The 26,105-nt window shown below is 36.2% G+C and overlaps 5 protein-coding genes and 1 long non-coding RNA gene across 12 annotated transcripts; 4 read left to right on the forward strand and 2 right to left on the reverse strand.

Annotated features, from left to right (window-relative positions):
- The first annotated feature begins 313 nt into the window (after positions 1-313).
- Positions 314-2,434, forward strand: LOC117222145 (uncharacterized). Of its 4 annotated transcripts, none has more exons than XM_033473672.2 (6): positions 314-493; positions 583-801; positions 884-1,066; positions 1,133-1,544; positions 1,634-2,055; positions 2,117-2,434. In XM_033473672.2, exons 2-6 carry the CDS (start codon positions 616-618, stop codon positions 2,279-2,281), a joined length of 1,368 nt encoding a protein of 455 aa, XP_033329563.2. In that variant the 5' UTR covers positions 314-493; positions 583-615; the 3' UTR covers positions 2,282-2,434. The 4 variants fall into 4 exon arrangements, with proteins under 4 accessions (XP_033329563.2, XP_033329565.2, XP_033329564.2 ...); XM_033473674.2 differs by having other exon boundaries at positions 314-488; XM_033473673.2 differs by lacking the exon at positions 314-493 and having other exon boundaries at positions 500-801.
- Positions 2,393-4,931, reverse strand: LOC117221978 (RNA-binding protein 48). Of its 3 annotated transcripts, none has more exons than XM_076520526.1 (6): positions 4,784-4,931; positions 4,552-4,694; positions 3,577-3,767; positions 3,295-3,483; positions 2,724-3,218; positions 2,393-2,661 (listed from the first exon to the last, which is right to left on the reverse strand). In XM_076520526.1, the coding sequence occupies exons 2-6, from the start codon at positions 4,654-4,656 to the stop codon at positions 2,547-2,549; spliced, it is 1,095 nt and encodes a 364-aa protein (XP_076376641.1). In that variant the 5' UTR covers positions 4,657-4,694; positions 4,784-4,931; the 3' UTR covers positions 2,393-2,546. The 3 variants fall into 3 exon arrangements, with proteins under 3 accessions (XP_076376641.1, XP_076376642.1, XP_033329265.2); XM_076520527.1 differs by adding an exon at positions 3,919-4,331 and having other exon boundaries at positions 4,486-4,930; XM_033473374.2 differs by having other exon boundaries at positions 4,536-4,930.
- A 626-nt stretch (positions 4,932-5,557) lies between these two features.
- On the forward strand, positions 5,558-13,257 carry Wdr33 (WD repeat domain 33). The gene is made up of 9 exons (XM_033473367.2): positions 5,558-5,829; positions 6,477-6,940; positions 7,020-7,289; positions 7,516-7,667; positions 9,807-9,904; positions 10,029-10,389; positions 10,469-10,680; positions 10,742-11,077; positions 11,150-13,257. The coding sequence occupies exons 2-9, from the start codon at positions 6,617-6,619 to the stop codon at positions 12,559-12,561; spliced, it is 3,165 nt and encodes a 1,054-aa protein (XP_033329258.1). The 5' UTR covers positions 5,558-5,829; positions 6,477-6,616; the 3' UTR covers positions 12,562-13,257.
- A 195-nt stretch (positions 13,258-13,452) lies between these two features.
- Positions 13,453-16,074, forward strand: Ns3 (nucleostemin 3). Its single transcript, XM_033473368.2, has 4 exons — positions 13,453-13,702; positions 13,792-15,145; positions 15,246-15,567; positions 15,704-16,074. Exons 1-4 carry the CDS (start codon positions 13,601-13,603, stop codon positions 15,837-15,839), a joined length of 1,914 nt encoding a protein of 637 aa, XP_033329259.2. The 5' UTR covers positions 13,453-13,600; the 3' UTR covers positions 15,840-16,074.
- On the reverse strand, positions 15,573-17,455 carry Ssu72 (Ssu72 CTD phosphatase). The gene is made up of 4 exons (XM_033473369.2): positions 17,315-17,455; positions 17,069-17,212; positions 16,602-16,860; positions 15,573-16,518 (listed from the first exon to the last, which is right to left on the reverse strand). The coding sequence occupies exons 1-4, from the start codon at positions 17,395-17,397 to the stop codon at positions 16,417-16,419; spliced, it is 588 nt and encodes a 195-aa protein (XP_033329260.1). The 5' UTR covers positions 17,398-17,455; the 3' UTR covers positions 15,573-16,416.
- A 270-nt stretch (positions 17,456-17,725) lies between these two features.
- Positions 17,726-25,179, forward strand: LOC117221974 (uncharacterized). Of its 2 annotated transcripts, XR_004490599.2 has the most exons (9): positions 17,726-18,021; positions 18,480-18,565; positions 18,946-19,134; positions 19,204-19,261; positions 19,399-19,509; positions 19,602-19,770; positions 19,847-22,044; positions 23,050-23,347; positions 23,446-25,179. It is a non-coding gene; the product is annotated as an uncharacterized LOC117221974 (long non-coding RNA). The 2 variants fall into 2 exon arrangements; XR_004490600.2 differs by lacking the exons at positions 19,602-19,770; positions 19,847-22,044.
- The last annotated feature ends 926 nt before the right edge of the window (positions 25,180-26,105 follow it).

The following is a 26,105-nucleotide window of genomic DNA, read 5'->3' on the forward strand; positions in this document are numbered from 1 at the left end:
AATTCTATGATAACTCGTACAGACCGTTTCGTGTATTATTTCAGAAATTTAGTATTATTAAAAGTCTCCAATTTTTCATGAAAGTCCCTAGTCGCCGCAAAGAAGATTTTTTAAAACTTTTTATAAAACTACGACGGAGCAATTACAGATCAATAATGGGCAATTGAACAGCAATTGTTTAAGTCATCACACATTGAGTTAGAGCAATTTTTATAGCTATATTTTATCAATATTGGTTACTATCGTGAGCCACTTCAGACGGGTGATGTACCTATGTTGGTAGCGCTTCATCAGTTCTTCAGTTTAATTTTCAATTTTCAAAGTTGAGTCGTTTTAAGTTTTAAACGACCAGGACAGGTCGTCGGTCAGTCATTTCATTCCTCGTTGATCACTCATTACTTGAACTCGTTTGGTTTGTATTTATGTAGTAGATACGGCATGTAACACTGCCAACGGTTTCATCTGAAGACTTTTACAATCTTTTTTAAGTGAGGTAAATTTAAGTATAAATAATTTCGACTGTTGAGAAATATGTCTTACATTTTAATACCTTCTACATTGTTCTTGTACTGGAAATTACAGGACACTAAAATATATCAAGAAGTTGCAATAATAATGGGGAATTATATAAACAAATATTTTTTCCATAATACTGAGACCGAGAAAGAAGAAACAATAACACAGCCTACTTCTACAGATGAAGAAACTGTGGATGATAATGTATGTACTCCAGTAGCACAAAAAACATTGTCTATAGATCCCAGATCAGTGACAAGTGGTATTGATCGAACACCAATAGAGGTAATTCTTTGATTATAGCATTTAAATAAAATTCTCCCAGCACTGTTTAATACATTAAACAATGTTAAAATAATATTCGTAGGTATATTCCACTTCTGAGAGATTATACAGAAGAACACTTTCCGCAATTCCAAAGCACTTACAATGCAAACCATACTTAGAAACAGATATAGATACACTGCTATTGTTATCACCAAAAAAATCTGCTCCAAAAATGGATGATGCAAACTTACAAAATTTAGATGTAAATTATACATTGTACAAAGTATATTAATCTTATAAGACTTGTATTATTTTATTAAGATTTCAAAATTAATTAAGTTATTTTTAGGATTTCAAAACTTCAGAAATGCAATTGACACCAACAATAAATAGCTCAATGAAGAAAACAATATTTCTGCCAATAGAGGAAGAACGATACAGTGTCTTAGGCATTGACCCTAGATCACCAGCTGCAGATTTTGATAGAACACCGATGTTAAGACCAAAATCTATGGAACTTCTACTAGCTAGACACAAAGAAGATAAGTTAAGACGTGGAAGTTATGAGGCAGATGTCCTTTATCCAAAGTTTTCATACTGTGAAACTTCCTCACAGTTTAACATACCTGAAATACAAGCTTTACCTGATTTAGCTGCATGTAAAATAATAACTTCGAATTTGTTCATTAATGAAGTTGATAGTAGATTAAATGACACTGACTCAAGTTCATATTATTCCCCTAAAACTGAGACAGATTATGGTGAGGATATTACTCTTATTGATTAATTTGTAGCATAACTAGTAGTGAAGTTTAAAGGATTTGAATTGATATGTAAATATTTATCACAGGAGAAACACAAACAGACAGTGGGCGTGAAGATGAAAATAAAATAACTTCAGATGGTTGCAATGATGAAGACGTTAAAAAAAACATGCAACATAAGGAAATTACTGGTAGCGATACAATCAAAATATGGAGAGATTCATTAGTATTGGATAATCCCACTGAATCTGATTCAACTAAAACACAAGATGTACATGTCGATGAGAAAATGTCACAATTGCCGAAACAAGAAGTCATCATAACGTTTGACGACGATAGTATTGCAAAAGATGCACTGTCACTAAAATTATCTAAATGTGAAATAAATAAAAAAAGGATAGATGTAACTAGAATGAAAAAAAAGGCCTTAAAATCAGAAGCCAAAATTACAACAGATGAAAAGAAAATTTTCAATTATAATGATAAAAATGGAAGCGAAAATACTAAGGTATTTAATATATTACCAATTGCATTGGACTGAAAAGAATATTAATGATTTTTGTTTTCAGACTCGAACCCCTCTTGCTAATCGTTCAAACAATGGGCAACAGGTAATTAGAAATAAAATTATGAAGTCTAGAGTTTCACAGGAGAATTCATCGCCACACAAATATATAACGAAGTATAAATCAAGAGGTATAGAATGGGATCCAGACTCAACAGTTATTATTTGATAGTTATTATTGTTAGAATCGTTGATATAATTTTTTTAAAATATAGACATTCCTTGGATCTTTGTAAAAAATAATTGTGTTTTGCAGCGGAAATGTAATAAAAATCGGAAATAATGCTACTATTTGTATAATGATAATAAATTTTATAACAAATTGGCTTATTATTATTACTATTATCTTATATGCTACTAACAAAATATAATAAATTTTATAACAAAAGATAATAAATTTTATAACAAATTGACTTATTATTATTACTATTATCTTATGCTACTAACAAAATATCAGATTCTTTTGCTTGCATTGCCACTCGTATCCTGGATTTGGCTTCTTGTATGGAAAGTTGAAGTTTTTTGCTTGGTTGTACCAATTTGGAGACACTGAAAAAATATTTTAAGATTAGCGAATTCATATATCGAATTTAATATTAACAGTTACTTACTTAGGATCTTTTATTACGATCCTCTTCTTATTATTATCATCTTTCGAAATCAATTTAATTGTTATGTTGCTGTCGACTTTTTTGGGATTACTGAAAACCTTTTTGTCAGAGGAGTCCCAATTTATTATAGTGCTTGTGTTGACAATTGAGGGTCTTACTACTTTGTTTTTTATATTACAATCAATAGGCTTTCCTTTGTAATTCCTCTTCTTATTTTTTTCACTATCAAACTTTGACAACTTTTCATTGCTTGTTGTTGCTTGAATGATAGCTTCATTTATATTATACGGAGCTTGTGGTATGTCAGATGTAAATTGATTGTCTTGATAACTGCTTGATGTTGAAGGTAAACTAGGTTCAGATACAGGTCTTGGATCTATGTTTTGTGGAATACCATTATAAATAGAAGTTAATGTTTCACCAGGATAATGTTTAATTAAACGTTCTTCCGTTAATGGTAATGCTGGTGTCCTCTTCTTTCTATGATATTGCTCCCTAAAATTCAATTTTATACTTGATGAATTATCTATTAATCTATGAATTTCTATAGAGCACCAGTTTCATAACATACTCAGGAACAAATTTATCTGTGTTGGGATTCAATGCATCTTTTTGATTTCTCTTTATGCGTATAGTTACTTCTCTACTACGTTGAGCAAGCTTAGCTTTAGTTTCAGCTACAGTTTCCACTTCAGGTACATAAAATACGTGTAACGAGCCTCCATAAAAATTTTTACCATCAATAAACCGTTTTGCTATTCTGCATAATACCGTTTATAAACATAGTTAAGAAAAAAAGTTTTGTAATAAACATTAAATTAAGCAGTAACAGCAAAATAAAACAAATATAAACCTTGCACTCTGTATACGTGCATATTGCATGTAATAAGCTTCTGTAAATTCTTCTGTGGGATAGTCGGTTACTACATGAATCTTTTTTATATCTCCATATGGCTCAAAAAGCTTCTTTACCTCTTCTCCTAATTGAAGCTTTGGTACTCCACATATCATAATATGTTTTGATTCATCATTTATTGTATAAACCTGTTACGCAGAACTGGTGTGTTAAGGAAATATTACAATAGAAACAAAATATAATTAGAACATGTTAAAAAGTCCGTTAACAACAAACTGCAACGATTTAAATCAATGTTACAAATCGCAATATTTATAAAAACAATGGATTTAAACTGGCCTCTTGAAAACATGAGGTTGGAAAGAACGCATAATATTAGGTCTACCGGAAAGTTCTGTCCGATAGTGTCACTTCAAGTTTCAATCCATATGCACATGTTGATTTGAGACATATATGACTGTCTCTCTTTATCATTGCATTTACACACATGTACTCTCCTAAATAAAGTAAAACAAGGATGTCTCATGTCATTATTAAGTGAGACGCGATCATGAAAACATGGCTACCGATGATAATGCCAGACCACATGCTGCTTTGACGACACGTCAGAAAATCGCAGAGCTGGACTGGGACTCCCCCAGACCTAGCACCCTCCGATTATCACTTGGTTCTCTCTTTGCAAAACTTTTTACAGGAAAAAAAAATCAAAACTGAAGCTGACGTCAACCAAGCACTAGTTGAGTTCTTCGCCTCTAAAAATAAATCATTTTTTAAAAATGGCATTTACAAGTTACCATCACGCTGGCAAGAAGACATAAGTAACGATGGAAAGTATATTCTACAATAAATATTATTAAATGTATGAAAATTGTGTTATATTTCAATTCAAAAACGGACAGAACTTACCGGTAGACCTAATACAAAAGTATTTTGTTATTTTATATTGAATAGGATACAAGTCCACAATGCTACCTTCACGGATGTTAACCTTTTCCCTTGTCTATAAGGAGGTCTTGTATTACAAAGCTTCTGTTGTATATGATGAGGAAGTTTTGATATTTTGCATCCATCACTCATTACTTATAATTCTTTCTTATAATTTCCTCTCGCTGTCTCTTAAAAATAATGTCAATAGGTTAATATGTAATCGTATTTCCCCACACAATCGAAATCTATTGTTTCTGTTATGTGTTAGACAATTTACTAATTTTTAGAAGTGGAGATCTAAAATCGTTTGATTTATATAGACGATCGTATCTCGCATACGATCATAGTCACGTATAACGCTATCACTGACTGTAACCTACTCTTAGGACCTACTCCTACCTATTACCTACTACCTACTCCTACTCCTACTCCTATTCCTCCTCCTACTCCTGTACGCTTTTCTTACTCCCTAAGCTGGCTCATACATCTCTATTATTTTACTTCGCATCCAATCCGCAGTGGATCCTGTCTCAGTAATGAATCGTCAGGCAATTAAAGCAAAGAAAATTTCTATACGATCCCTCGCTAATGGATCAAGCTGCGGCTTGGGGGTATGCAAGAGTAGTGCTTGCTTTCGGAATGATGTGAAGTTTGCATTAATTTTAATAACTTAACAGGTGTTGCGTCCTGTAAAAAATCTATGTAATGTTTTTTTTTATATGATTCAGCAAATACAGTATAAACTCTATTTACGTATATAATTAATCCATTCCAATCGCTTGTAATTTTCAAAATATAAAATTTAAAAATACATCGTAAGTTGAAGAAAGACCTAAAAGTCCCTAAAAGAAGAAAGACCTGAAGAAAGACTTAAAAGTCCCTATCATCGTTCAATATGCTTTCTATATTATCTTGAAAATGAAAAAAATGTTCAAGCAGTATATTTTTCACCATTTCCGGCATGTACTGATTGTTTTTAACATATAATATTAATTTTTTAATAAATACCATAATTTAATTCCCTAAAACCACCGACGGAAGTGGAGACGTATAAAACGGATGTCATCGTCCAGAGGAGTAATGGCGTTCATAGCGGACACAATTTTCCTACTGTTTGCCTGTTGTGTTTAAATTTCCGTATTAGAAGTAGATACTCCCTAGTGATCGGTACCCTCATTAAATAATAATTGCTTGAATCTGTATGTTCAATTAGTCAGTTCGAAAATATATTTTTACATTCGGTGCAAGAAAGTGGTTGTGTACATTTCAAGGGTTTTACAGTGGAACAGCATCAAAGAAAATTTGTTCACAATTAATGAGCAGGTTGTTTATCAGTTTCTCTAAACATGTTTCATTATTTATCGCTGCAACAAATTTTTAATTTCTATAACATTTTCGATCGTTGAGTTGCTTTCCCTTTTTTAGAAAATTATAGTCTAACCTTCGATAGCGTTCCAATTTCAGTGGAAGCAGGCTTAATCGATCATTTTTGAGTTTTGAATACTTAATTACGCAATAATAAATCAGACAGGAACAAGTTAAACTTGCTTTAATATGGATAAATAAAGTATGAACCTTTTTTATTGATAAAAATTCGGTACTTTACTTTCACATATTGTGAAAGTACATTTTGTCTCTTCTTGTGTTTGGAGTATAGATGTACGTTTGAATTAAAGGTTTTCAAAAATTATAATGATTGTACTATTAACGATTGGTTAAAACTATCAGTGTTTCTTTTCTTTAATCAATATTGCTTTAAAAATACTGAAATCAGAATTTTATTTTATTTTTCCTCATTTGTTAATTTGGAAATGTGTTGCATGACACACACACATACACATATTATATATATATAAATAAATGTAATAAAAAAGAATTTACGAAACGTGTTCCTATATAAATTTAATAAAATTTAAAAAGAATTACTTGATAAAATGCTAATTAAAGCTATATTTTATTTTTATTTACAGAATTATTAACTGCAATGGGCTCATCATAGCAACGTTAAGAAATATTAAGCAACAAATATGTTTGTCCCGTATTACCCATTTAGATTATATTTTTTTTTATATATTTGAATTGAATGTAGCATACTATAAATTATTTCATTATGTCTGCAAATACTCAATTCGCAAATCCTCCGCCAGCTATAAGCTTACCTAATATGTCGGTACCACCACCTGCAACTCCAAATTTATCAGCTCCACCTCCCAATTTAACTACCATCAATACATCTGGGAGCTATCAACATCGATACACTAATCACAGAGATGGAGCGCGTGGTTTCTTTAAACCATTCAGACCATACCATGCTCCCAAAATTGTTGCTGCTGGTCAAGATAGTTTGCAAGATGAATTTGATGGGAAAAGACTTAGAAAATCTGTTATGCGCAAAACTGTTGATTATAATTCTGCTATTATAAAAAGCTTAGAGGTAGGATCCTTAATTTGATGTACAAATTCCATTGAGTCATTGATAAAAAGGTCTAATGAAATGGATCTTATGTGCATAGAATCGAGTATGGCAAAGGGACTATCGGGACAGACGTGCTCTTCAGCCAGATGTAATGTATTATCCTGACTTACTCCCACCACCCAGTTATGTTGACAATCCAATAAATGCAGTCACGACAAGATTTGTGAAGACTGCAACAAATAAAATGCGTTGCCCTATCTTTTGTATGGCATGGACACCAGAGGGCAGACGCCTGGTCACTGGTGCATCCAGCGGAGAGTTTACTCTATGGAATGGCCTTACTTTTAATTTTGAAACTATTTTACAGGTATGCTATATATATATATGTGCTTAATATACAATATTCTAATTATGATTTATATTATATACAATATAATTTATATTGCACAATACATTAAAATTTGTCAGTATTCCTTAGAATATTTATTCACTAAACTTCTTAGGGTAAAGATCATCAGGATTAATACTCTAAAATTTGAATGTATATACCAAATTCAGATATGTTTGACTAAAATTATTATTTTTCTGTGCAGGCACATGATAGTCCAGTGAGGACAATGGTATGGTCACACAACGAGAGCTGGATGGTTACAGGAGATCATGCAGGCTACGTGAAGTATTGGCAGAGCAACATGAACAACGTCAAGATGTTTCAAGCTCACAAAGAAGCTATTAGAGGACTCAGGTATACCATCCACCACACTAGTCCTTACGTCTCTTGCGCCACTGTTATAGACGATCCGTCCATCCTTGCTGTAGTTAAGATACTGGACATGACTCTCATTCTCTTCCTTCTCTGGTTTCATGACTCTTCTGCTATGACAATAGAAATTCTTGTATGGGTACACAGGTGATTTCCAGAGATTTCGTAGTTTTTGAAAAGTTCTCTTATATGAGGCGCATCGGAAATGTGCGAATAAATAACTCCATGACGAGTTTTATGACGGAAATTCAATTTTTATATTTTGCAGTATCTTTATTCGCGCGAGTAGAGACGATTACAAAAACAAAAATTTTATTTTTTGATAAATTTTATAAGCAAATTTAGTTTTGGAGAAGTCTACGTGAGTAAATACTATTTGATATACATAAACAGGATGTGATGTTACACATATGCAAGTAGTTCTCCAATTATTGCTCCAATTGCTAATTACTGCCCCAATAAATGTATTAGCCATTCTTGGTTGAATTGAATATGCGGTACTAGGCCAAATTTTTTTCAAATTCTCTGTATCTCTATGGATCATAATATTCGAAGTTAATATGCAAGGAATAAACTCTTCTGTCAACTATGTTGTACGTGTGTTAATATGAAAAATCTCATTTGTGCTCCTAAAGTCTTAGGGACCTAAATCGATCTATACGTTCATTTATATTGTAGTATGAAAAACCTATCATTACTTCACACTGTCCTATGTAAAATAGTCCAAACGAGAAGTAAAAGAAAGTAAAATTAGGTCCTTATGGCTCTTGGTGTGAGTTTATATAGTCAGGCTGTGGGTCAAGATGTATATTCTATAGTTACCAATAAACAGAAAAGAAATATATACAGTGATTCCTAGTCGAGACTCCTATTGAATTCTAATAAAGATAAATATCCTGTGTCCTTACATCATCCAAGTTTCAATAAAGTTGAATAAAGACATTTCAGTATTACATGGTTCTGATAATAAAGTATTTTTTCTTCGATTTGTGTCACTTGTGCCCTTTTGCAGATGAGAGAGAGAGAGAGACTAGCAGAGAGATATAATGAAATTCATGTACACTTCGGACATTTTTTTTGTGCAATAAATGTTAAATTTTTAAAAAATATTACTCTTGGTGTATCACTCGGTGGTCATGTGGCAACAAAAAGAGATTCTAATCTTACCATATAATGATATCATTTGTTGCTTAATGAGCGATGAATTTTGCTTGAGTGCCAGATATGACTGTCGAAGATGGTTTTTTGTTTATTTATAATATTTACACATAGATCTTCCTTTTATTACTGATGTCTGTCGATTCCTCGAGGTGCACTTGTTACGGCATCCACTATGCATATTCTCACAAAACATTATGTCTTTTTGAAATTGATCGAAAAATAAACTTCATTTGCACATTTTAATACATTGTTAGACGCGTTTTCAGTGCATAAATTGATTACACTAATAGGAGGAATGATACATAAAAATCATCAATAATAACAGCTTCTTATACATTTATTTTTTTACGAACAATTTAGTTAAAAAAAATTACATTATGTTACACTAATTGAAATTAACTTATAAATAAAACATCATTTAGGTTTTACTGAGATTGCATGTGTAGATACGGAAATGTATAACTTCTTTCTCAGGTACCACGAAGATAAAAGCAAAATATAATATTCTTTGCTTGTTCCATACATACATAAACATTGCATGCGATAGTGTTTATTTAACGAACAGAATGACGAATCAGTAATAAATGTAAGCTTTCAATTAAATTTGCAGTAATCATCTCCTGAAGTCATGTTATAATAATGTCCGCAAGGTGTACCAAATGACCCACTGAGTTCAATAAATACTTCTCACGGTCTAATTCCTATCATTTCGAATTTAATGCGCATGTAAAAAGATAATTTCAATAAAACTCAATAAAGCCCAGTCAATTCTTCATTGTACTATGTAATTCTTTAATATTTATTACTAATATGAGACAATGAGAATAAGATGCATATTATTATAATAATTGTTTCATTCAAAGTCTTCTTTTCGTCATAAACTTTTGCAAATAAAGAAATGTTTTATAAACATATAACAGCCTATTGTTTGAATATAACTATTGTTTGTTGGGCGGGTAGTTTCAGTCCAACGGATCATAAGCTGGCAACATGCAGTGATGATGGAACTGTGAGAATATGGGACTTTCTTCGGTGTCATGAAGAACGCATCCTGAGGGGTATGTATCATATTACATATTAATTGAGTAATTATATTTTCTGCGTCTACATATAAATAAAGCATTTCTAGAATAGTAATTCAATTAGCATGAAAAGGAACTCATTCGTTCAACCTTTGCCTAGGTCATGGTGCCGATGTAAAATGTGTGCACTGGCACCCTCAAAAAAGTCTAGTCATCTCTGGGAGCAAGGACAACCAGCAACCGGTTAAATTATGGGATCCAAAGACTGGTCAGTCGCTCGCAACTTTACATGCTCATAAGTCAACAGTCATGGACGTGAAATGGAATGAAAATGGAAACTGGTTGGTAACTGCGTCAAGGGACCACTTGCTCAAGTTATTCGACCTCAGGAACCTAAGCCAAGAAGTTCAAACGTTTCGTGGTCATAAGAAAGAAGCTTCTAGTGTCGCGTGGCATCCGAGTCATGAAGGCCTGTTCTGTAGCGGCGGTAGTGATGGCGCTATTTTATTCTGGCATGTTGGGTATGCTTCTAATTACTTCCACAATTCATTATTCATTATTCACCTTTTACGAGCTACATGTAATGTAATTAATTTTTAGAGCCGACAAAGAAGTGGGTGCTATAGAACAAGCTCACGACAGCATAGTTTGGACGTTAGCTTGGCACCCATTAGGACATATACTTTGCTCCGGTAGCAATGACCATACTTCAAAGTTCTGGACACGGAACAGGCCTGGTGACTTGATGAGAGATAAGTATAATCTCAACACGTTACCAGCGGGATCTGCTGGTATTGACGATCATGAAATAGGTACGTTACAATTTATGCGGTACAAGGATTTTTATCACTATTTATTTCATGTATCTTGTAGCTGACGAAGCGGCTGTAATACCTGGTATGGGACCAGAAGACAGAATCAACGCTGACGGCGAACCGGAAGACAAAAGCGGTGGAATTCCAGGTTTGGATTTGGATCATGCTGTTGACGAAGGGAAGAAATTTGCGAACAAGAAGGTACCGTATAGTAAACCTATTCCACGAAACTTCCAAGCACAGTGGAATGAAATGGAAGCTGAAGATATGGAACAAGTCGAGGCACTAAACGCGTTCGTGAATCAGTTGATCGAAACTACGCCAGGAGCAGTGCCTCTGAACGAAGTCACACCTAATGGTATTATATTGTACGGGAAAATGATTCCTGTTGAACGTGAGTACCATTTTTCATTCACCGCTAAATAGGTACATAACTATAATTACATAATGTTATTAAACATTGTAGCTGGTTCCAAGCTAGCGGAGGCAATTAGCAAAGGAAACGATGCTATAAATAAATTAGTATTCTCTGGCGAAGTAGAAGAGCTACGGGACGTCGTTGGTCCACCGGACAACGTGGACGAGGCGGATGAATTTTTGCAGGACGACGGCGACATAGATTATTCCAAGGTTCCTGACATCGAACTTCCTCCACCGTTACCTAGTTCTAAGTTCGCACAAAACCCTGAACTACTTAAGACTTTAAATCGTGGTGGAAAACGGAAATTCGATCAGCTGATCGGCTGGAGCGACGGTGGAGCCAGCGACAGGACGTCCAAGATACATCAGCCCGTTTTCGGCGGTGTAATGACTGAAGATTCGCAATCCAGTGATACCGATTTAAGGTACACTTGTAGCAAAGGGAACCAGCACTCGAACGATAATAACTCTTTCCACGCCGGACAAGACGAGGATCTCAGGAAGCTGCCTCATGGTGATAATGCTAGAAACATGAACCGTGGCGACGAAGACTTGCGATTCAACATATCCAGCGGACCCGGCAGGCCTAGCTCTCGTTCCGATTACGATGTAAGAAGTAATTACGTCGACAAAGATTTCAGGAGTTCGCACGGATTCCCCTTGAAAAAACCCTTAGACAACGATATTTACGACGACAGAGATCGCGACGGTAGCTCGCGGTGGGACGATGAAAAATCGATGAACGACGGCGCTCGAAAAGGGGATGGTAGTTTCTCTAACAACTTTGATAAACGTGATAACATGCCGATGGGCATCGGTCCCGGCATCAGTAATAATATGTCCCATTTAAGCAACAGTATATCCCACATGTCCAGTCACCATAATATGCAAAATATTAATCCCAACATGCCCCCTCCGATTCCGAGTTTAGTGCCACACCCGAATATGTCTCAACATCCAATGCAGAATAAGCCCTTGCATCCTGGAATGCAAGGGATGGACGGTCCTATGCACATGATGCATCATCCCAACATGCATCCCGGTTTCGGTCCGAATGGGCCACCGCCTGGAAACTTTGGTCCCAACTTTCGGCCACCAAACGGTAATTTCGGTCCGAATCAGCACTTCAGGCCAAGCCCGTTACCTCTGTTCGGATCAAATCAGGGACCGTTTGGCAATAGCTTTCAAGGTTTGCCAAATTTCAGGGGGCCCAACGCCGGCCCCCCGAATTTCGACAGACCCGGCTTCGGCCCGGGTTTCCGGGGTCAGAACCCTGGACAGAATGCGCCAAATAATTTTAATTCGAATTTCGGTAACTTCGGGAATAAGCTTGGACCAAATCGTGTCATGAATCGGGGTCCTAACGACAATAATATGGGCAGAAGTGGGTACAACAACCGCGGTAGAGGACGCGATGGCGACCAACCACGTGGTATCCGAGGAAGAGATAACTATTGAGACGAACGAGGAAAGGTCTTGGTGTGTAAACGTTGATAGACTACCGTTCGCACCGCATGTGGACCGGTGCTTCATGCAGGTTATACAGTTTCCGACGAAGACATCATATTTGTCGGACGGTGGTACTTTGTAAAAGCATCGCAGTGTAAAATAATGACCCAAATTGGACGCGCGCGTTGCGAGCCATTTTGTACTCTCTGTTAAAGAACCGGACGTTATGTGCTTGAATGAAAGTATATATTTTTTTTCAAGGAACTTTATTTGGGACAGCTGTCCTTTTCCAGAGAAGCGACTGATTATTCATTATTAGACGGCTAGATTTCTAAATACGGGAGGTACCTCATTGATGTAAGCGCGACCTCTCCGCGTCTTGTAACTGTCGCGCAGAATATACGAATTGTCTACGAGACGTACGGGATCGCAAAAATTGTAATATAATATATAACCAATGACACCATGCTGTCTCGAAGAAAAAATCTGTTCACAAGCTGCCTTGCGAAAGAACTTTCTTGTTTCGATTTGAGAATCGATTTGGCGCGCGGAAAAGGAAAAAAACGAAGGAAGGAAGCATGTGAAGCATGTCGAACGTTTCATAATTGTTGCTGGTCGTCGAAAATATGAAAAAAAAGAATGAAAAACTGTGAACCAGAACAGTTTACCTATCAGTTATTAATAAAATTGAGTAAGACGCAAGAATCATTCGAATTGAAGCTCTGTCCCAGATTTAATTTATGTATAAATATCGTAGATATACGTTTAATTGACTACATATATACTATATAGTTCAAATGTATAATGCATAAATATATATTTTAATTCTATCCTGAACATTCCACCCAGTATGTCAAATTAAATTCGAATATATATGTTTTCAATTATATTAGAACTATCTGCATTTGTTGTTATATTAAGTAGATTATAATTATTGACATTTTGTTCGTCGCAATTCCGTTACTTCCGACGTTTGGTGGTGGTGTTGTTGTGATAGAAGCTAACCTCGTGTTATGGTCCCTTAAAAAAAGACAGAAATTTCTACAAAATGGGGAAAAAAGAAAAGTTTGGAGCTGGAAATTTAGGAAAAGCATTAATTAGGGATCGTTTTGGTTCTGTAAAACATAAAAAGCGCGATGATATGACTATGGTAAGGTAATGGCTTTAACTTATAACCTTTCGCATTTCGGTACATGTGATTGAAATGTTTCATTGTTTATAAATCGTATTTTGAAGTAGATCCACAGCGTTTCATTGAATGACGGCTACGATTGGGGACGACTTAATCTCCAATCTGTCACGGAAGAAAGTTCTTTCCAAGAATTCCTTTCAACCGCAGAATTAGCTGGAACAGAATTTCAAGCGGAAAAATTGAACATTAAATTTGTAAATCCGAAGAGCGGAATCGGATTGCTTTCAAAAGATGAAAAGGAAAAGGTTTTGGACTTACAGAAGAAGAATGAAGGTCTGCTCAAAATCCCAAGAAGACCAAAGTGGGATGCTACCACTACGGCTCAGGAGTTACAAGCCAAAGAAAAGGAGCATTTCTTAGAATGGAGGCGCACTCTGTCTCTGCTCCAAGAAGCTGAGGGGCTAATATTAACACCTTACGAAAAGAACCTGGAGTTTTGGAGGCAACTATGGAGAGTTGTGGAACGTAGTGATGTTGTTGTTCAGATTGTTGATGCACGGAATCCTTTGCTTTTCAGGTGCGAGGATCTGGAAAGCTATGTCAAAGAAGTAGATCCTAGGAAAATGAACATAATATTAATTAATAAGGCAGATTTTTTAACAGAGGAACAGCGAAAAGAATGGGCAAAGTACTTTTCAGATATTAATGTTAGAGTTGCATTTTTTTCTGCTACGTTAGCAGCCGAAGGACAGAAGGTCGATGAGACAATAGAAGAGGAAAATCTTGAGGACGAAGAAGAGGAAGATACAGATGATGAAAGTGAATATGAAAGCGCAGATGATGGTTTAGACAATACAGATTGCACGAATGAAATTTCTGAAGCAGAAACTGGAGAAAATTCAGAACCTGAAGAAAATTATTTAGATCCACTAAATTCTTCTATAGAAGAAGTGAATGAAGAAACTAATAGTGCAGAAAGCACAAAGGTAGAAAATTCCTCAGAGTTATTAAGCAGGGATCAGTTGGTATCATTTTTCAAAACGATTTACAAAGGTGAGACATACACTAAAGGTGTTACAACAATTGGTCTAGTAGGATATCCAAATGTAGGTAAAAGTTCTACAATTAATGCTCTATTAATGGACAAAAAAGTATCAGTGTCTGCGACACCAGGCAAGACAAAACACTTTCAAACACTTTTCCTGGATAAGGATCTACTTCTTTGCGATTGTCCTGGTTTAGTAATGCCAAGTTTCCTTTGCACCAAAGCAGAAATGGTTTTGAATGGTATTTTGCCAATTGATCAGATGAGGGACCATGTTCCACCAATCACGTTATTGGGAACTTTAATACCAAGGCACGTTATAGAAGACCTTTATGGCATCATGCTACCTTTACCTATTGAAGGAGAAGACCCTGACCGCCCTCCAACCGCGGAAGAAATTTTGAATGCCTATGGATGTACGTGATTGAGTTTATTGTAGAGTTGTTCAATTCTCATTTATTACAGATCCTTTGTAACGCATCACAATATCTTATCAGATGATTCTTTTAACTTTAGATAATAGAGGTTTCATGACCCAAAACGGACAACCAGACAATCCACGATCAGCGCGTTATGTTTTAAAGGATTTTGTAAATGGTAAACTGTTGTATTGCGTTGCACCGTCGACGTTAGAGCAAGAAAAATTTCACACATTCCCTCCAAGAAGGAGAAATACTCCTGTAAATAAACATTTACCAGCTAGGACAATACGTGTTAATAAAGGGAGTAAGACTAGCTCCGAGGATGTAGATAAAGTATTCTTTCAAAACAATCCTTCGAATGTACATACTAAGGGGATGATAGGAAGGATGCATGGTGTGTACCGTGGTAGTTCTAGGTATGTAACATTATTGTATATTTATTATTCAATAAAGTCATCCATGTATAATTATTGACAATAATAATTCATATATAATAAGTAATAGAGCGTTCGTACGAATGTCCTTTATATTTCGGCAATTTGTAATTTCCAGTGATACAGGATCGGTACTTGGTTCCACGCAGAGTTTGTTAGTTGAAGAAAAACCGTGGAAAAAGATTAACAAACATTCGAATAAAAAGAAACGTGAAAAAACGAGAAGATTGTACGCTCATCTTGATCAACACTGATTGGTGGATATTATTAACACTGTACCGGCTTTTTGAACTGTTCGAGTTGAAGATCTTTTCGCTATATAACAGCGGATCGTATTTTGTAACATACAAATCTCTGAGTTGTTATGTGAATCTTTCAGAGATTCATATTGGTTCTAAATATCACAAGTACATTCTAACAATAAAATACATACACATATAAGAATAATTTGCTGCTTTGCTTATATGCGTATATATTATACAATTAAAATATTTCATATTTTATGTCCTTTATATTTCGTTTTCCTATCCCATTCTTACATAACTAACGTTCGATGTCGTCGAACAAACGCGACCGCAAATCTTGCTTTTACACTTCGCTAACGATCAGAGGTATAATGTAAACAGCAGATTTCTGAAACATATCCCATGGAAAGCAATGATTTATTAAATAGGAAGCACGGATCGAATTTCTCCTTGTCATCAGTGAAATTCGTTCCACATAATCTGAGCCAGAATATGTGGTAATTATGCTTTGTTAGCTATGATTTAGTTTTTTTTTATAAATTAAGTCCATTGGCGAACATCAGGTTTCAGGCATGTTACAGAGCTTTCAATAGAAAAGCACCGTGTGTAGAATCGTTCTTGCAAACTTCGACTCAAATTCATGAAGCATTTCGTCTATGTCATTGTCTAGGTCTTTGCTATTGGCCAGCTGCAACATTAAAATTCAATTATTATACAAAGAGATGTTGCTCAATCTTACAGACATTAAAAAAATAGAAATTTCTCAAATACCCCAGTGACTAATTCGCAAATGAGAAATGATCCAACTGTAGCTTCCTCATGATTATCTTGGATATCGATATTAATTAGGTGCGCAGGTTGGCTATCCTCCTGAGGTCTGGATTCCATACATTCAATCACTTGATCGTATACTCGTTCCTCACATGTGATTAAGATATCAAATTTGTCTTTGGACAATTGAAATCGTTCTGGCTTAGGTTTAATTCTACGATTTCTGTCCAACATGTATAACAGACCAGTTTGCGTGTAGCTAATATTATTGTTAAGGAATTAGTTTCAATTATTATACAGACTTATACTATAACAATGTATATATTTCTTTTCGACAATTTATTATAAATGCTATAAATGTAAAAAAAGAAAGAGAACTGGAAAGAGTGTTTCCTGGAAGTTATTACTGCCTCATGCTTCATGCCTGAAAGAGAAGAATAATATGATTATCTGATTAGATAGGATACTATTGCTTGTCTTTCGCTAAAAGGTCATTGTAGATTTCGTCGTAAGACGTTCCGAAATCATAAATATTTGGACGATCCGGGGCGTTCCCGGGAAGCTTGACCTTGTCCCCTGTCCCGAAACTCTTCACGTTGAATCCTTTTTTGCTGAAAAAAAAAGAACAGTAAGATCAGTGTGACAAATAGGTTCCTGAGTTTTTATAACTTAGTTTTTTAGCTCATTTGATGATCGTCATCGGGACTAATTACCTGAGGAAGGCATGGGCTTCCATGCTTCGGTTCATATTGCTAGAACATATTACCGCTACGCTGATATTATTTAGCGCAGACATTTCTTCGAAATGGTCTACCGGTTAAAAAGAGGAGTGGTGCTATCAGGTGCTATGAAAAAAGGAAAATAATAAACGTAATGTCACTTAACCACAAAGGACTTGTACAGAGGCGAAACTCCGGCGTTTTTCGAGAATCGATTAACAAAGCGCGTGCGTGTGCAAGTAGTTTTGACGTGAAGTAGTTTCTGAACTTTAGAGTACAGAGTATCGATAATGAAAAACCGAGAATAAAATTTAAATAAAACGCGGGACAATACAACAATGTTAACAATATATTTTCAACTGTCGGGTAAGGCGTTTGGCAGAAAGAAGTCATAGGAAATTCATCGTATAGTGATAAATATTGTTGAAAATTTGATTGCGTCCGTATTATTTACATGCACAGCATACACAGCTGTCCTTTCTCTACTATATTATCACGTTACAACTTCACGCGATAACGCCGACGCAGAACGCAACGCGAATTAGGTGAGGACGCCACTATGGCGTTCTGTAACCGAGTTTCCAAAATTCACCATACGAGAGCACTCGTGTCGCCATAGATTTTATATTTAAACAAACAGGAGCATTTCGTTGGTACTGCTACTTGTACATTTCAAATTGAAGTGGAATTATGTTGAAAATGTAAGCAGAAAGCCTATACCATTAGTGATGTATTATTCGAACTTATAACGTACACGCTTGGCTTCCAAACGTTCTTTCTATCAATAACTATTTATGACTTACTAATAATATTTGAATGAAAACTGAATTTTGTAAGAACAGCGTCATAAATTGTAATAGCTGTTGTTTTAAGGGTAAATAGGGTTTATAGCACAAGAGAGTATTATGTTTCTAATATTATTATATATATATAATTATGTTTCTATTATATATAATTATATATTATTATATTATAATATTATATATTATTATATTATATATAATATAATTATGTTTCTTATTTATTTATTATTTATTATTTAGTTTCTATTAATCTTTTATTATTTATGTTTCTAATTTGCATTCATGTAATTTCGATATAAAAATGAGAATGATATGTGATATGTTTGTGTGACTAATGAAATAAAATTTTGTGATAGAAGTTGCAGAGTTTTGGGACTGCATTCAGTATGGAATGACATTCATAGACATGCGCGTTGGAAATCGGTTCTGGAAAAATTCACAGGTATAGCCGTTTGAGTCCCAAGCAGCGTGATCGCGCTGTGTAAAATTTGATGTCGAAAAGTCCCAGAACATTTAAACGCTATGGACAACTGACAGTGCACTTAAAGTAGAGCGTTCAACTTTACTGACGCACGTACATCGTACAGCTGCTTTTTTAAATATAAATAATACACTTAACACATTTTGTATTTCATTGTTATCTTCTCAATAATTTCTGTCGAACAAAATTTGAAATATTTATAAACTAATAGTACGCATACTAAGCAAGCGCTATCGTGCTGTTCGGTATTTTTCGACCGTGTTTTTTTTTCAATGACCTCTGAGACTCAAATGGAGATAAACATAAACCTATGTATCTTATAGTATTTATTCTCTGTGTAGTCAGTGACATCTGTATGTGACAGGAAGTTACTTTTGTCCGTGGAATCGACAGCCAATAACGGAACAGGGGACGCGACGGTGCTGCTGTTAGTGAACAAAATTAATTTGTATCGACTATCGTCAACCAGTTTGAAAACCGGCGCTTGAACGACTTTATTTGAAAATTGCACAACGTTAAAGCAGAATCAAGTAAGTAATATTGATGTTGAAATACGTATTCTCATATATCAAAATTATTTCTCCGTTCTTGTATTCTAGGTTGCAGTTATAACAGTCTGGTGTTCAATAATAAAGTGGAGTCAGGATAATTGATGAGGTTATTGTAATCCTTGAGCTCGAGAGATACCTTGAATAAATTTGATAAATTATTGAGAACAACTAGATAGACTGATAGAATGAAAGGAATGCTCGTAAATATTACTAAGATTATTATCAATATGTTTCTCATTTTAGATGAATGTGTTATGTTGCTGAAACTGTAAAGAATTTCGTGGATCAATTTCAAGGACATTGTACTTGTGCTTCAATCTCTAAGAACATTGGATGACTTGGAGGAGGAATGAGGTAAGTACAAACCTTGTTTATAAATAATTATTAATTGTAGCTTCGATTGTTGTCCACTAATAACTATTTCATTAATTGTTTACGGGATTTAGTAACTGATAAGCATACGAACAATGATCTTTGCTATTGAAATTAGAAAATAAGTACTGTTTCTTACAAAAATGCATGTTAAAAATTTAATATGCTTTATTGAACTATAATAGAGTGCTGACGTCATGTAAAATCATGCGAGCATTTTTACTACACATTATAATTCAACTAGTAAGTAATTATAAGAACCATATAACAATTTTGCAATAGCATAAAACAAACTATTCATTCTTTTTTTTTTATCAAGGATTATAATGTAACTGGACTTAGCAAGTAAATAAAATAACAATATGAAAATGTGTACTCCCAGATGAAGACCAATACCTGAAAAAAACATTTTTTCCTCACATACATTTTTTTCTAAGAGGAGAGATAAACAGGGAGCGAAACATTGTTTTGGTTAAGACTGTTTTTCGATGGGAAGATTCGAGGACGGTCGTTGCCGGGTTTGCCATTACACGAGCTGGTTGATTGGCTTTTATAAAAGAAAGAGTAGCGAGCAGCCTCCTCGCCGTTAAATTGCATAATGTCGTACGGCCGCGGATCTCTTGCAAAATCGAGGAATAATGAGCAGCGTCGACAATGAAAATTGTAGGTTTCGGCTCCCAAATTAAGGCGGAGCAGTTTGAGAAGCCTGAATTCCCGGGTCGACCAATTCTCGCTCACAATTAGGCCCTTTTCCACTGCTGTTCAGTCGAATCTCTTTCGTCAGTTTCGATGAAACGTCGACCATCATTTCTTCGTCTTGTTCTTCACTCGCTCCTCCTCGTGACATTGAATAATCTCCACTGCATAACCGAACGGTTTACAATTTGAATTGGGTCGTTCAAATTCTCCCAGTTTAGTCAATCGCGAACAGGTAAAATACAAATTGTGTTTCTTACAAAGTTATTGCCGATAAATTGGAAGAAGTCGCAAACCGTGAGGAATTATATTGTGCAAAGCATCAATTACGACGACACGGAATGGCCGTCAATTTGCATTTCGTTTTTTCTCTAACTGGATGATCGCCTCGTTGATTGGAGAAACTCCTTTCGTCGCTTGCACCGGCGGACAAATCGACGACTGACGAAACCAATTTAGGCTTGGAATCGTCTCTTTGTGACTGCCATAATAGACTTCGTTCAACGTGCAATACCCCTTGCAGGGGATACTCTGAACCGGTCAAACACGAACGGTATAAACGCGGACCATCGATTCACCCGAAATCCTGAGAAAGTTCTACAAAAATATCCAATTAAACGGATGCAATGTTCATCTTACACGATACTAAAAAGTCTAAGCAATCTTAAAATCAGAAAGAAATGAGATCACGTTTCAAACAAAGGCTAGTCAATTACTATGATCTGAATCCATCTGTGTCAGACTAATTTTAGTCATGGGAGGATTTCGTCAGATGCTATATTTGCCATGTAAAACATCGAAAAACATTGACCTTGGTCTCAGTTCAACCGTGGTGTAAGAAGAACCAAAAACCAAAGTCATCACTAGACAGCGGATGGTGTGCACTTATGACAAAAATGAGTAGATCAATCTTAAAATGGGAAAAGCACACATTTAGAGAATTTAAAAACATTATTGTATTATTCGCAACCTATTAAAATTGTTTAGAAAATAATTGAATGTTTTATATATTTTGCAGTTGATGCAGACAATTTTCATTTTGCATAAAAATCCGCCGTCTAGTCACCGCTACCAGAGTCCACCTGCCACCTAAGAAAATCTACGAGAATTATACTTTCTTAGATAGAATACGTAGCTTGTGCAAAATCGAAAAGTTGACTTTGGTTTACCGCGAGTCCCCGCCATCTTGGAATCAGAAGCGCTTCGATTTAAGGCCACGATGCCAGCTATCCGAAGAATGTGGTAGATCGCCCGTAGCCGTAGCTAATAACTAGAAATCGGAATTCCGATTGGCCAACTAAAAGCCGTCTAAAACGTGGAATTCGCGAATCCGTAATTTCCGCGCGCGCCAATGGCGGAATGCGGCGTCCGGGCATCGAAGTCTCCGCGATTCACCAGAACTTGGATGCGGGTTCCGTTGACTCGCGGCCTCCGCGAGAAAAGCAAAAATCACGGCTCGCATTCCCGTATGAATTTGCATCCGCAGCGATGCGAGGAGAAGCCGCGCCAGCGAATTCTTTCATGTCAGTGGCACGCTGAGGTCTCAATAGCTGCGGGAGATAGCGGTGACGAATGCTTGGGATTCCTTTGTTCCGAACTAATCGCGCGTTTACTTCAATTTAAACCAGTGACTCGCACGTCCGCGAGATTTTCCGCGGCGGTCGCGTATGCAAACGCGTTCCAACGCGGTTCTCTGCCCCGAAGCGTCTTCGCTCATCGTGTTACAAGCCACCGTTACACTCGAATCGTGCAGTTGGAAATTAAGGAGGAAGCCTCAAGTAAAGTCCTAAAATAACATCCAAAACTTTTTGACATTTCAAGGTACATCAGTTTTCGTTTCGTTATATTTCATCGACTTTTACTGGAATCATGAATCTTCTCCTCCATGAACTGGTCGACGCTGTTGATCGTTCTGCAGTCTAGCAAAAAACAAAAGTCCAGTCTAAAACAAAAAATAAAACAAAGTCTTTTCCGTGATAGAATCACGCGCGTCATACGAGCCTTAAATGCTGTTTTAAAAAAATGCAAAAAGAGTGACAATACGCGGCTCTGAAAACAAACGAGCGATTTTTTGGGTAAAATTTGTATTTTAATTATACTTTGTACCTGTTCCGGCCGAATCGCGGACCGCGGGTCAACGCACGCTCGACTTTCGATGTACGCCGTCTCGCCGTTTTTGTCGAATAAACGGCGAGGCGGCAAGACAATAACACGATCGACGTGCGTTGGCCCGACCGTCAAACGCTCGCCTCGGCCTAATGTATACATGCAGTGTTTTTGCCTTAGGAGGAAATGACCGGCCTTCGACACCTGACGATGCGTCACCTTGAGCATCGGCCAGGTGTCTATATATACTGCCGCAAATGTGATAACGGCGAGATTCTCCAAGTATCGTTATCGCTTACAGACAAGTTTAATTTAGCGCCCCTTGCGCCTATACGAAGCCGTGCTTCAATTGTTATACTTCTTTCGTAGCCGTGCTACACTTCATACGTCAAACGGAGCCGTGCACCAAAGTTTGTAAACCAAAGGACTGTGGAGTCCGAAACAATAAATCGCGTGTCGTCTCCTCACGAATTCCGGCGCTTTAATTTTTTTTGTGTTAAAATCATTCTTCTTGCATTTTTTAAAAACAGAATTTGGTTCCTCACGACGCGTTGTTCTATCATGAGAAAATTCCGTTTCATTCATTGTTCTTTTCGAGCTTCTTCCGATCGAGACATACGATGCCTCGACAGTACAGTTACTCACATAATTGTCCGTACACCTTTTAAAACGCAATAACTTTTTTAAAACTGAACTAAGCGACTTGAATTTTTTTTCCAGATGATAACGGGACTAGCCTACTAGACGATGACCAAAATGCTTTTATCAAATTTTGCTTTTACTTGGAGTGACAATAAAAATTAAAAGGACTCTTGTTTTTTAACTTTTTTATTTGAGGCTACAACGAAAGTACCATTGACCATGAACTACGTTTACGTTTCATTAACGCGTAGGAAACTTAGTTTCCTAGTTATTGCCAATTTCTGAGCTCGAGGTCATCCGAAGGTCATTGCATGGTGGATCACTGAATTCATTTTTTCATCAGCATTTTTTCATAATGCTATTTAAAAAAGTCAAGGTAATTTTAGATTTTTTATTGAATACAAAAATTTTTTGCAATTTTTATTAATGCACTTTATTCCCATCAACTTTTATTCGAAACATTTTTTTTGTCAGATTGGCCTAAATGCCTCAAAAATCGTGGCTTCCGTTATGGTGAACACCCTGTATAAAGTTACCTAGTCTACGGGACATGGTCAGCTCTTCTAGGAAGTTAAGGACCAATAAGGATGACCCTTGGTACAACGTGGCGTTAGTTTCTTCTGAAATCCTTGCGTTATCCTGGATGTATATGCGATAATCCTGTTGCAATCTAGTCGAAAAATATGTGCCATAGTCTAGGTCAGGAGTGTCAAACTCAAAAGCTAACTTGAGCCAAATAAACAATGCTTAACTTTAGGTGGGCCGCGAAAAAAAATCAATGTTTATAGAAACAAATATTTTTATTTTCATTAGTACATTGTAATAAACATATATAAAGTTATATTATTGTTTACGTCCTGATACTTGACATCAAGTATGCGAGTTTGACACCCCTGGTCTAGGTTCTATGGTTTGCTATTGCGACAAGTGGCCTTAAAAATGAGTTGGTGAGATGCGCCATGGTGTGGCCGAAGGTATGACCGTTGGTAGAAACGGTGCGATGGTCGGGCGCGTCACACAGTAAAGGTTTTACTGCGGCGTTTGCCCGCGACATCTTCCAATTTCATCGAAATCCATGGGGCCATAAAAAGCGATCGATCTTTACGACTTTTATCAAAGTTCAGCGTTATATTGGCTTCGTTAAGAGCCTCGGCGTCGACGCATCAAAGGAGCAACCATAATCCATTAAAGCTTTGACGATTATGCCTCATTAGAAGAGGCCATTGCCATTTTCAATAACAACCCTAGAAGAAAGTTCTATTCAGATTCCTGATTAACGGTCGAAACTATCGGGGAATCGATTAAGGCGATTGCTATTCAAAATTGGCTATTAACTTATGCCGATAGAGAGAGAGAGAGAGAGAGAGAGAGAGAGAGAGACTGTTAAGTAACTGTCGGTGGATGAAGTGTTAAGATGAATGCTCGGCAATATAATATTATTGTACAGTTAAATTCTGATTTGAAGAGAAAATTACATCATTTTCTGGTTGAGCTATCCGGCGTCGCCATGGTGCGGACAAAGCGCATAAACTCGTAAACGAAAATCAAAATTTTGTTACTAATGTATATAGGGTGTTTATTGAATTGTGCACATTGAAATGTCTTCGGTATTTTTGCTCGCATAAAAAAAATGTGTCAGGAGGATTTTGATCAGTTTCAAGCTAAGAACATCATGATTCATGTTCTTTTTTCTCCAAGCTGTGTTTGATTAATATCACATTTTAGTATTTTATGACAAGAAATAATCCTTTCAATATATATATAGAAAGAAACTGGACAAAATCAACAAAAAAATTTCTGGATAAGAATATCTCTTAAAAATAATCTTACCAGACTTCATTGCTTTGTGAATATGTGTTTTTACAAATTTGACATTCGTCATCATCTACTGCTTCCCTTTTTTGCTTTACACTTACGTTCGATCATAGTTTTCCTATCTGATCCAAATCCTGCAATACTAAAATTAAATTCTGCAGTATGTGAGACTTTTCGACGAAGTTCGTTTTTTATTTTCCTGTTCCCTAACTAAATTATCTTCAAAAACATCTCTAATATGTTTTAAATTTTCTTTATTATTTATTCCACCAGATCATTTATTCGCGTCCCATCTATAAACATTCACTGTGCCCCATCCAAAATTTGGTAACAACATTAAAACCTTAACTTGTTTAACTACTATAATAGAAAAAAAGACTATTCGATTCTGTATGATTCTGTATTTTTGAAAAAATACCTGACCGAATGCAATAAACAAAACATCAGTCGAAGGTAACAATATTCGATAAAAAGGAAAAATATTACTTTTAAACATAGAAAAAAACATTAATTATCTGCCATAATTACGTGTTAACTGGTAGCGGCTTCAAATTACGCGTGATTAAATATTATATTATACATACCACAAAACAAGTATAATTTTATTATAAAAAAATCGCTAATTTTCGAAATAATGGCAATGTCCCATTCAATATGTGTCCCATTCAATATGTGTCCCATTCATGGTAGTTCTCCCCTAAAATATTTCAAGCAGAAAAAACAAAATTCCTCAATTTTTTCGCTTGCATCATTTTCTACAAGCAGACCCTCAATTTTGCCGATGTGGTCCGCAAAGTGGCGCGTCGCCAGCGATTTCCGTCCCGGTTATCTCTGGTCCCTGTAAATTATTCCGCGTGTGCGCTCGAAGACGGATGTCCTTTAACTTATGGATATTGATGAGGCCCGTCGAAAGAACCGGGCATTGTCAAGGTCTGACGCATGTCCTCTGCATAAACCGGGGGCCCGCGGTGTGATCCGCTCGATGCACCGGCACCCGCTAAATTATACCCTGAATTATGGCTCGGCTCGTCCTCCGAATATCAATCGGCTCCGTCGACTGGCCTTTCCGCTCGGTTTTCTAAGCGGACCTTTTGCGAAACGATTGTCACCCGTGCCTGCTCAGAGAATCCTTCACACAATTTCCAGGTACTCGAATTAATGGCCGCCTGCGATTAGGCTCGCCGACTGCACGCTTCAGGGGAGCTACGAGCATCCGGATATAATGGAGGGTTCCGATGAACGACTGCCGATGGCTTAGCGAGCCTCTACGGTTTTCCTAGGGAAATTGATGCGCTGTCTAAAAATGCCTTCGGCTTCGC

The sequence above is a fragment of the Megalopta genalis genome, chromosome 3 (genome assembly GCF_051020955.1).
Source record: "Megalopta genalis isolate 19385.01 chromosome 3, iyMegGena1_principal, whole genome shotgun sequence".
NCBI classification, from domain to species: Eukaryota; Metazoa; Arthropoda; class Insecta; order Hymenoptera; family Halictidae; genus Megalopta; species Megalopta genalis.

Excerpts from the sequence above, each read along its gene's own strand:
- LOC117221978 (XM_076520526.1), bottom strand. The coding sequence starts at position 4,656 with ATGAGTGATGGATGCAAAATATCAAAACTTCCTCATCATATACAACAG. Across the intron at positions 3,768-4,551 it reads AAAGGTTAACATCCGTGAAG|GTTTATACAATAAATGATGA; the intron begins GTAGCATTGTGG and ends TCTGCGTAACAG. Across the intron at positions 3,484-3,576 it reads GCACGTATACAGAGTGCAAG|AATAGCAAAACGGTTTATTG; the intron begins GTTTATATTTGT and ends GGTATTATGCAG.
- Ssu72 (XM_033473369.2), bottom strand. The coding sequence starts at position 17,397 with ATGTCTGCGCTAAATAATATCAGCGTAGCGGTAATATGTTCTAGCAAT. Across the intron at positions 16,861-17,068 it reads TTAGCGAAAGACAAGCAATA|CTACACGCAAACTGGTCTGT; the intron begins GTATCCTATCTA and ends CAATAATATTAG. Across the intron at positions 16,519-16,601 it reads TTTGCGAATTAGTCACTGGG|CTGGCCAATAGCAAAGACCT; the intron begins GTATTTGAGAAA and ends TTAATGTTGCAG.
- LOC117222145 (XM_033473673.2), top strand. The coding sequence starts at position 532 with ATGTCTTACATTTTAATACCTTCTACATTGTTCTTGTACTGGAAATTA. Across the intron at positions 1,067-1,132 it reads TAAATTATACATTGTACAAA|GATTTCAAAACTTCAGAAAT; the intron begins GTATATTAATCT and ends AGTTATTTTTAG. Across the intron at positions 2,056-2,116 it reads ATGGAAGCGAAAATACTAAG|ACTCGAACCCCTCTTGCTAA; the intron begins GTATTTAATATA and ends TTTTGTTTTCAG.
- Wdr33 (XM_033473367.2), top strand. The coding sequence starts at position 6,617 with ATGTCTGCAAATACTCAATTCGCAAATCCTCCGCCAGCTATAAGCTTA. Across the intron at positions 6,941-7,019 it reads CTATTATAAAAAGCTTAGAG|AATCGAGTATGGCAAAGGGA; the intron begins GTAGGATCCTTA and ends TTATGTGCATAG. Across the intron at positions 10,681-10,741 it reads TATTGACGATCATGAAATAG|CTGACGAAGCGGCTGTAATA; the intron begins GTACGTTACAAT and ends TGTATCTTGTAG.
- Ns3 (XM_033473368.2), top strand. The coding sequence starts at position 13,601 with ATGGGGAAAAAAGAAAAGTTTGGAGCTGGAAATTTAGGAAAAGCATTA. Across the intron at positions 13,703-13,791 it reads AGCGCGATGATATGACTATG|ATCCACAGCGTTTCATTGAA; the intron begins GTAAGGTAATGG and ends ATTTTGAAGTAG. Across the intron at positions 15,568-15,703 it reads GTGTACCGTGGTAGTTCTAG|TGATACAGGATCGGTACTTG; the intron begins GTATGTAACATT and ends TGTAATTTCCAG.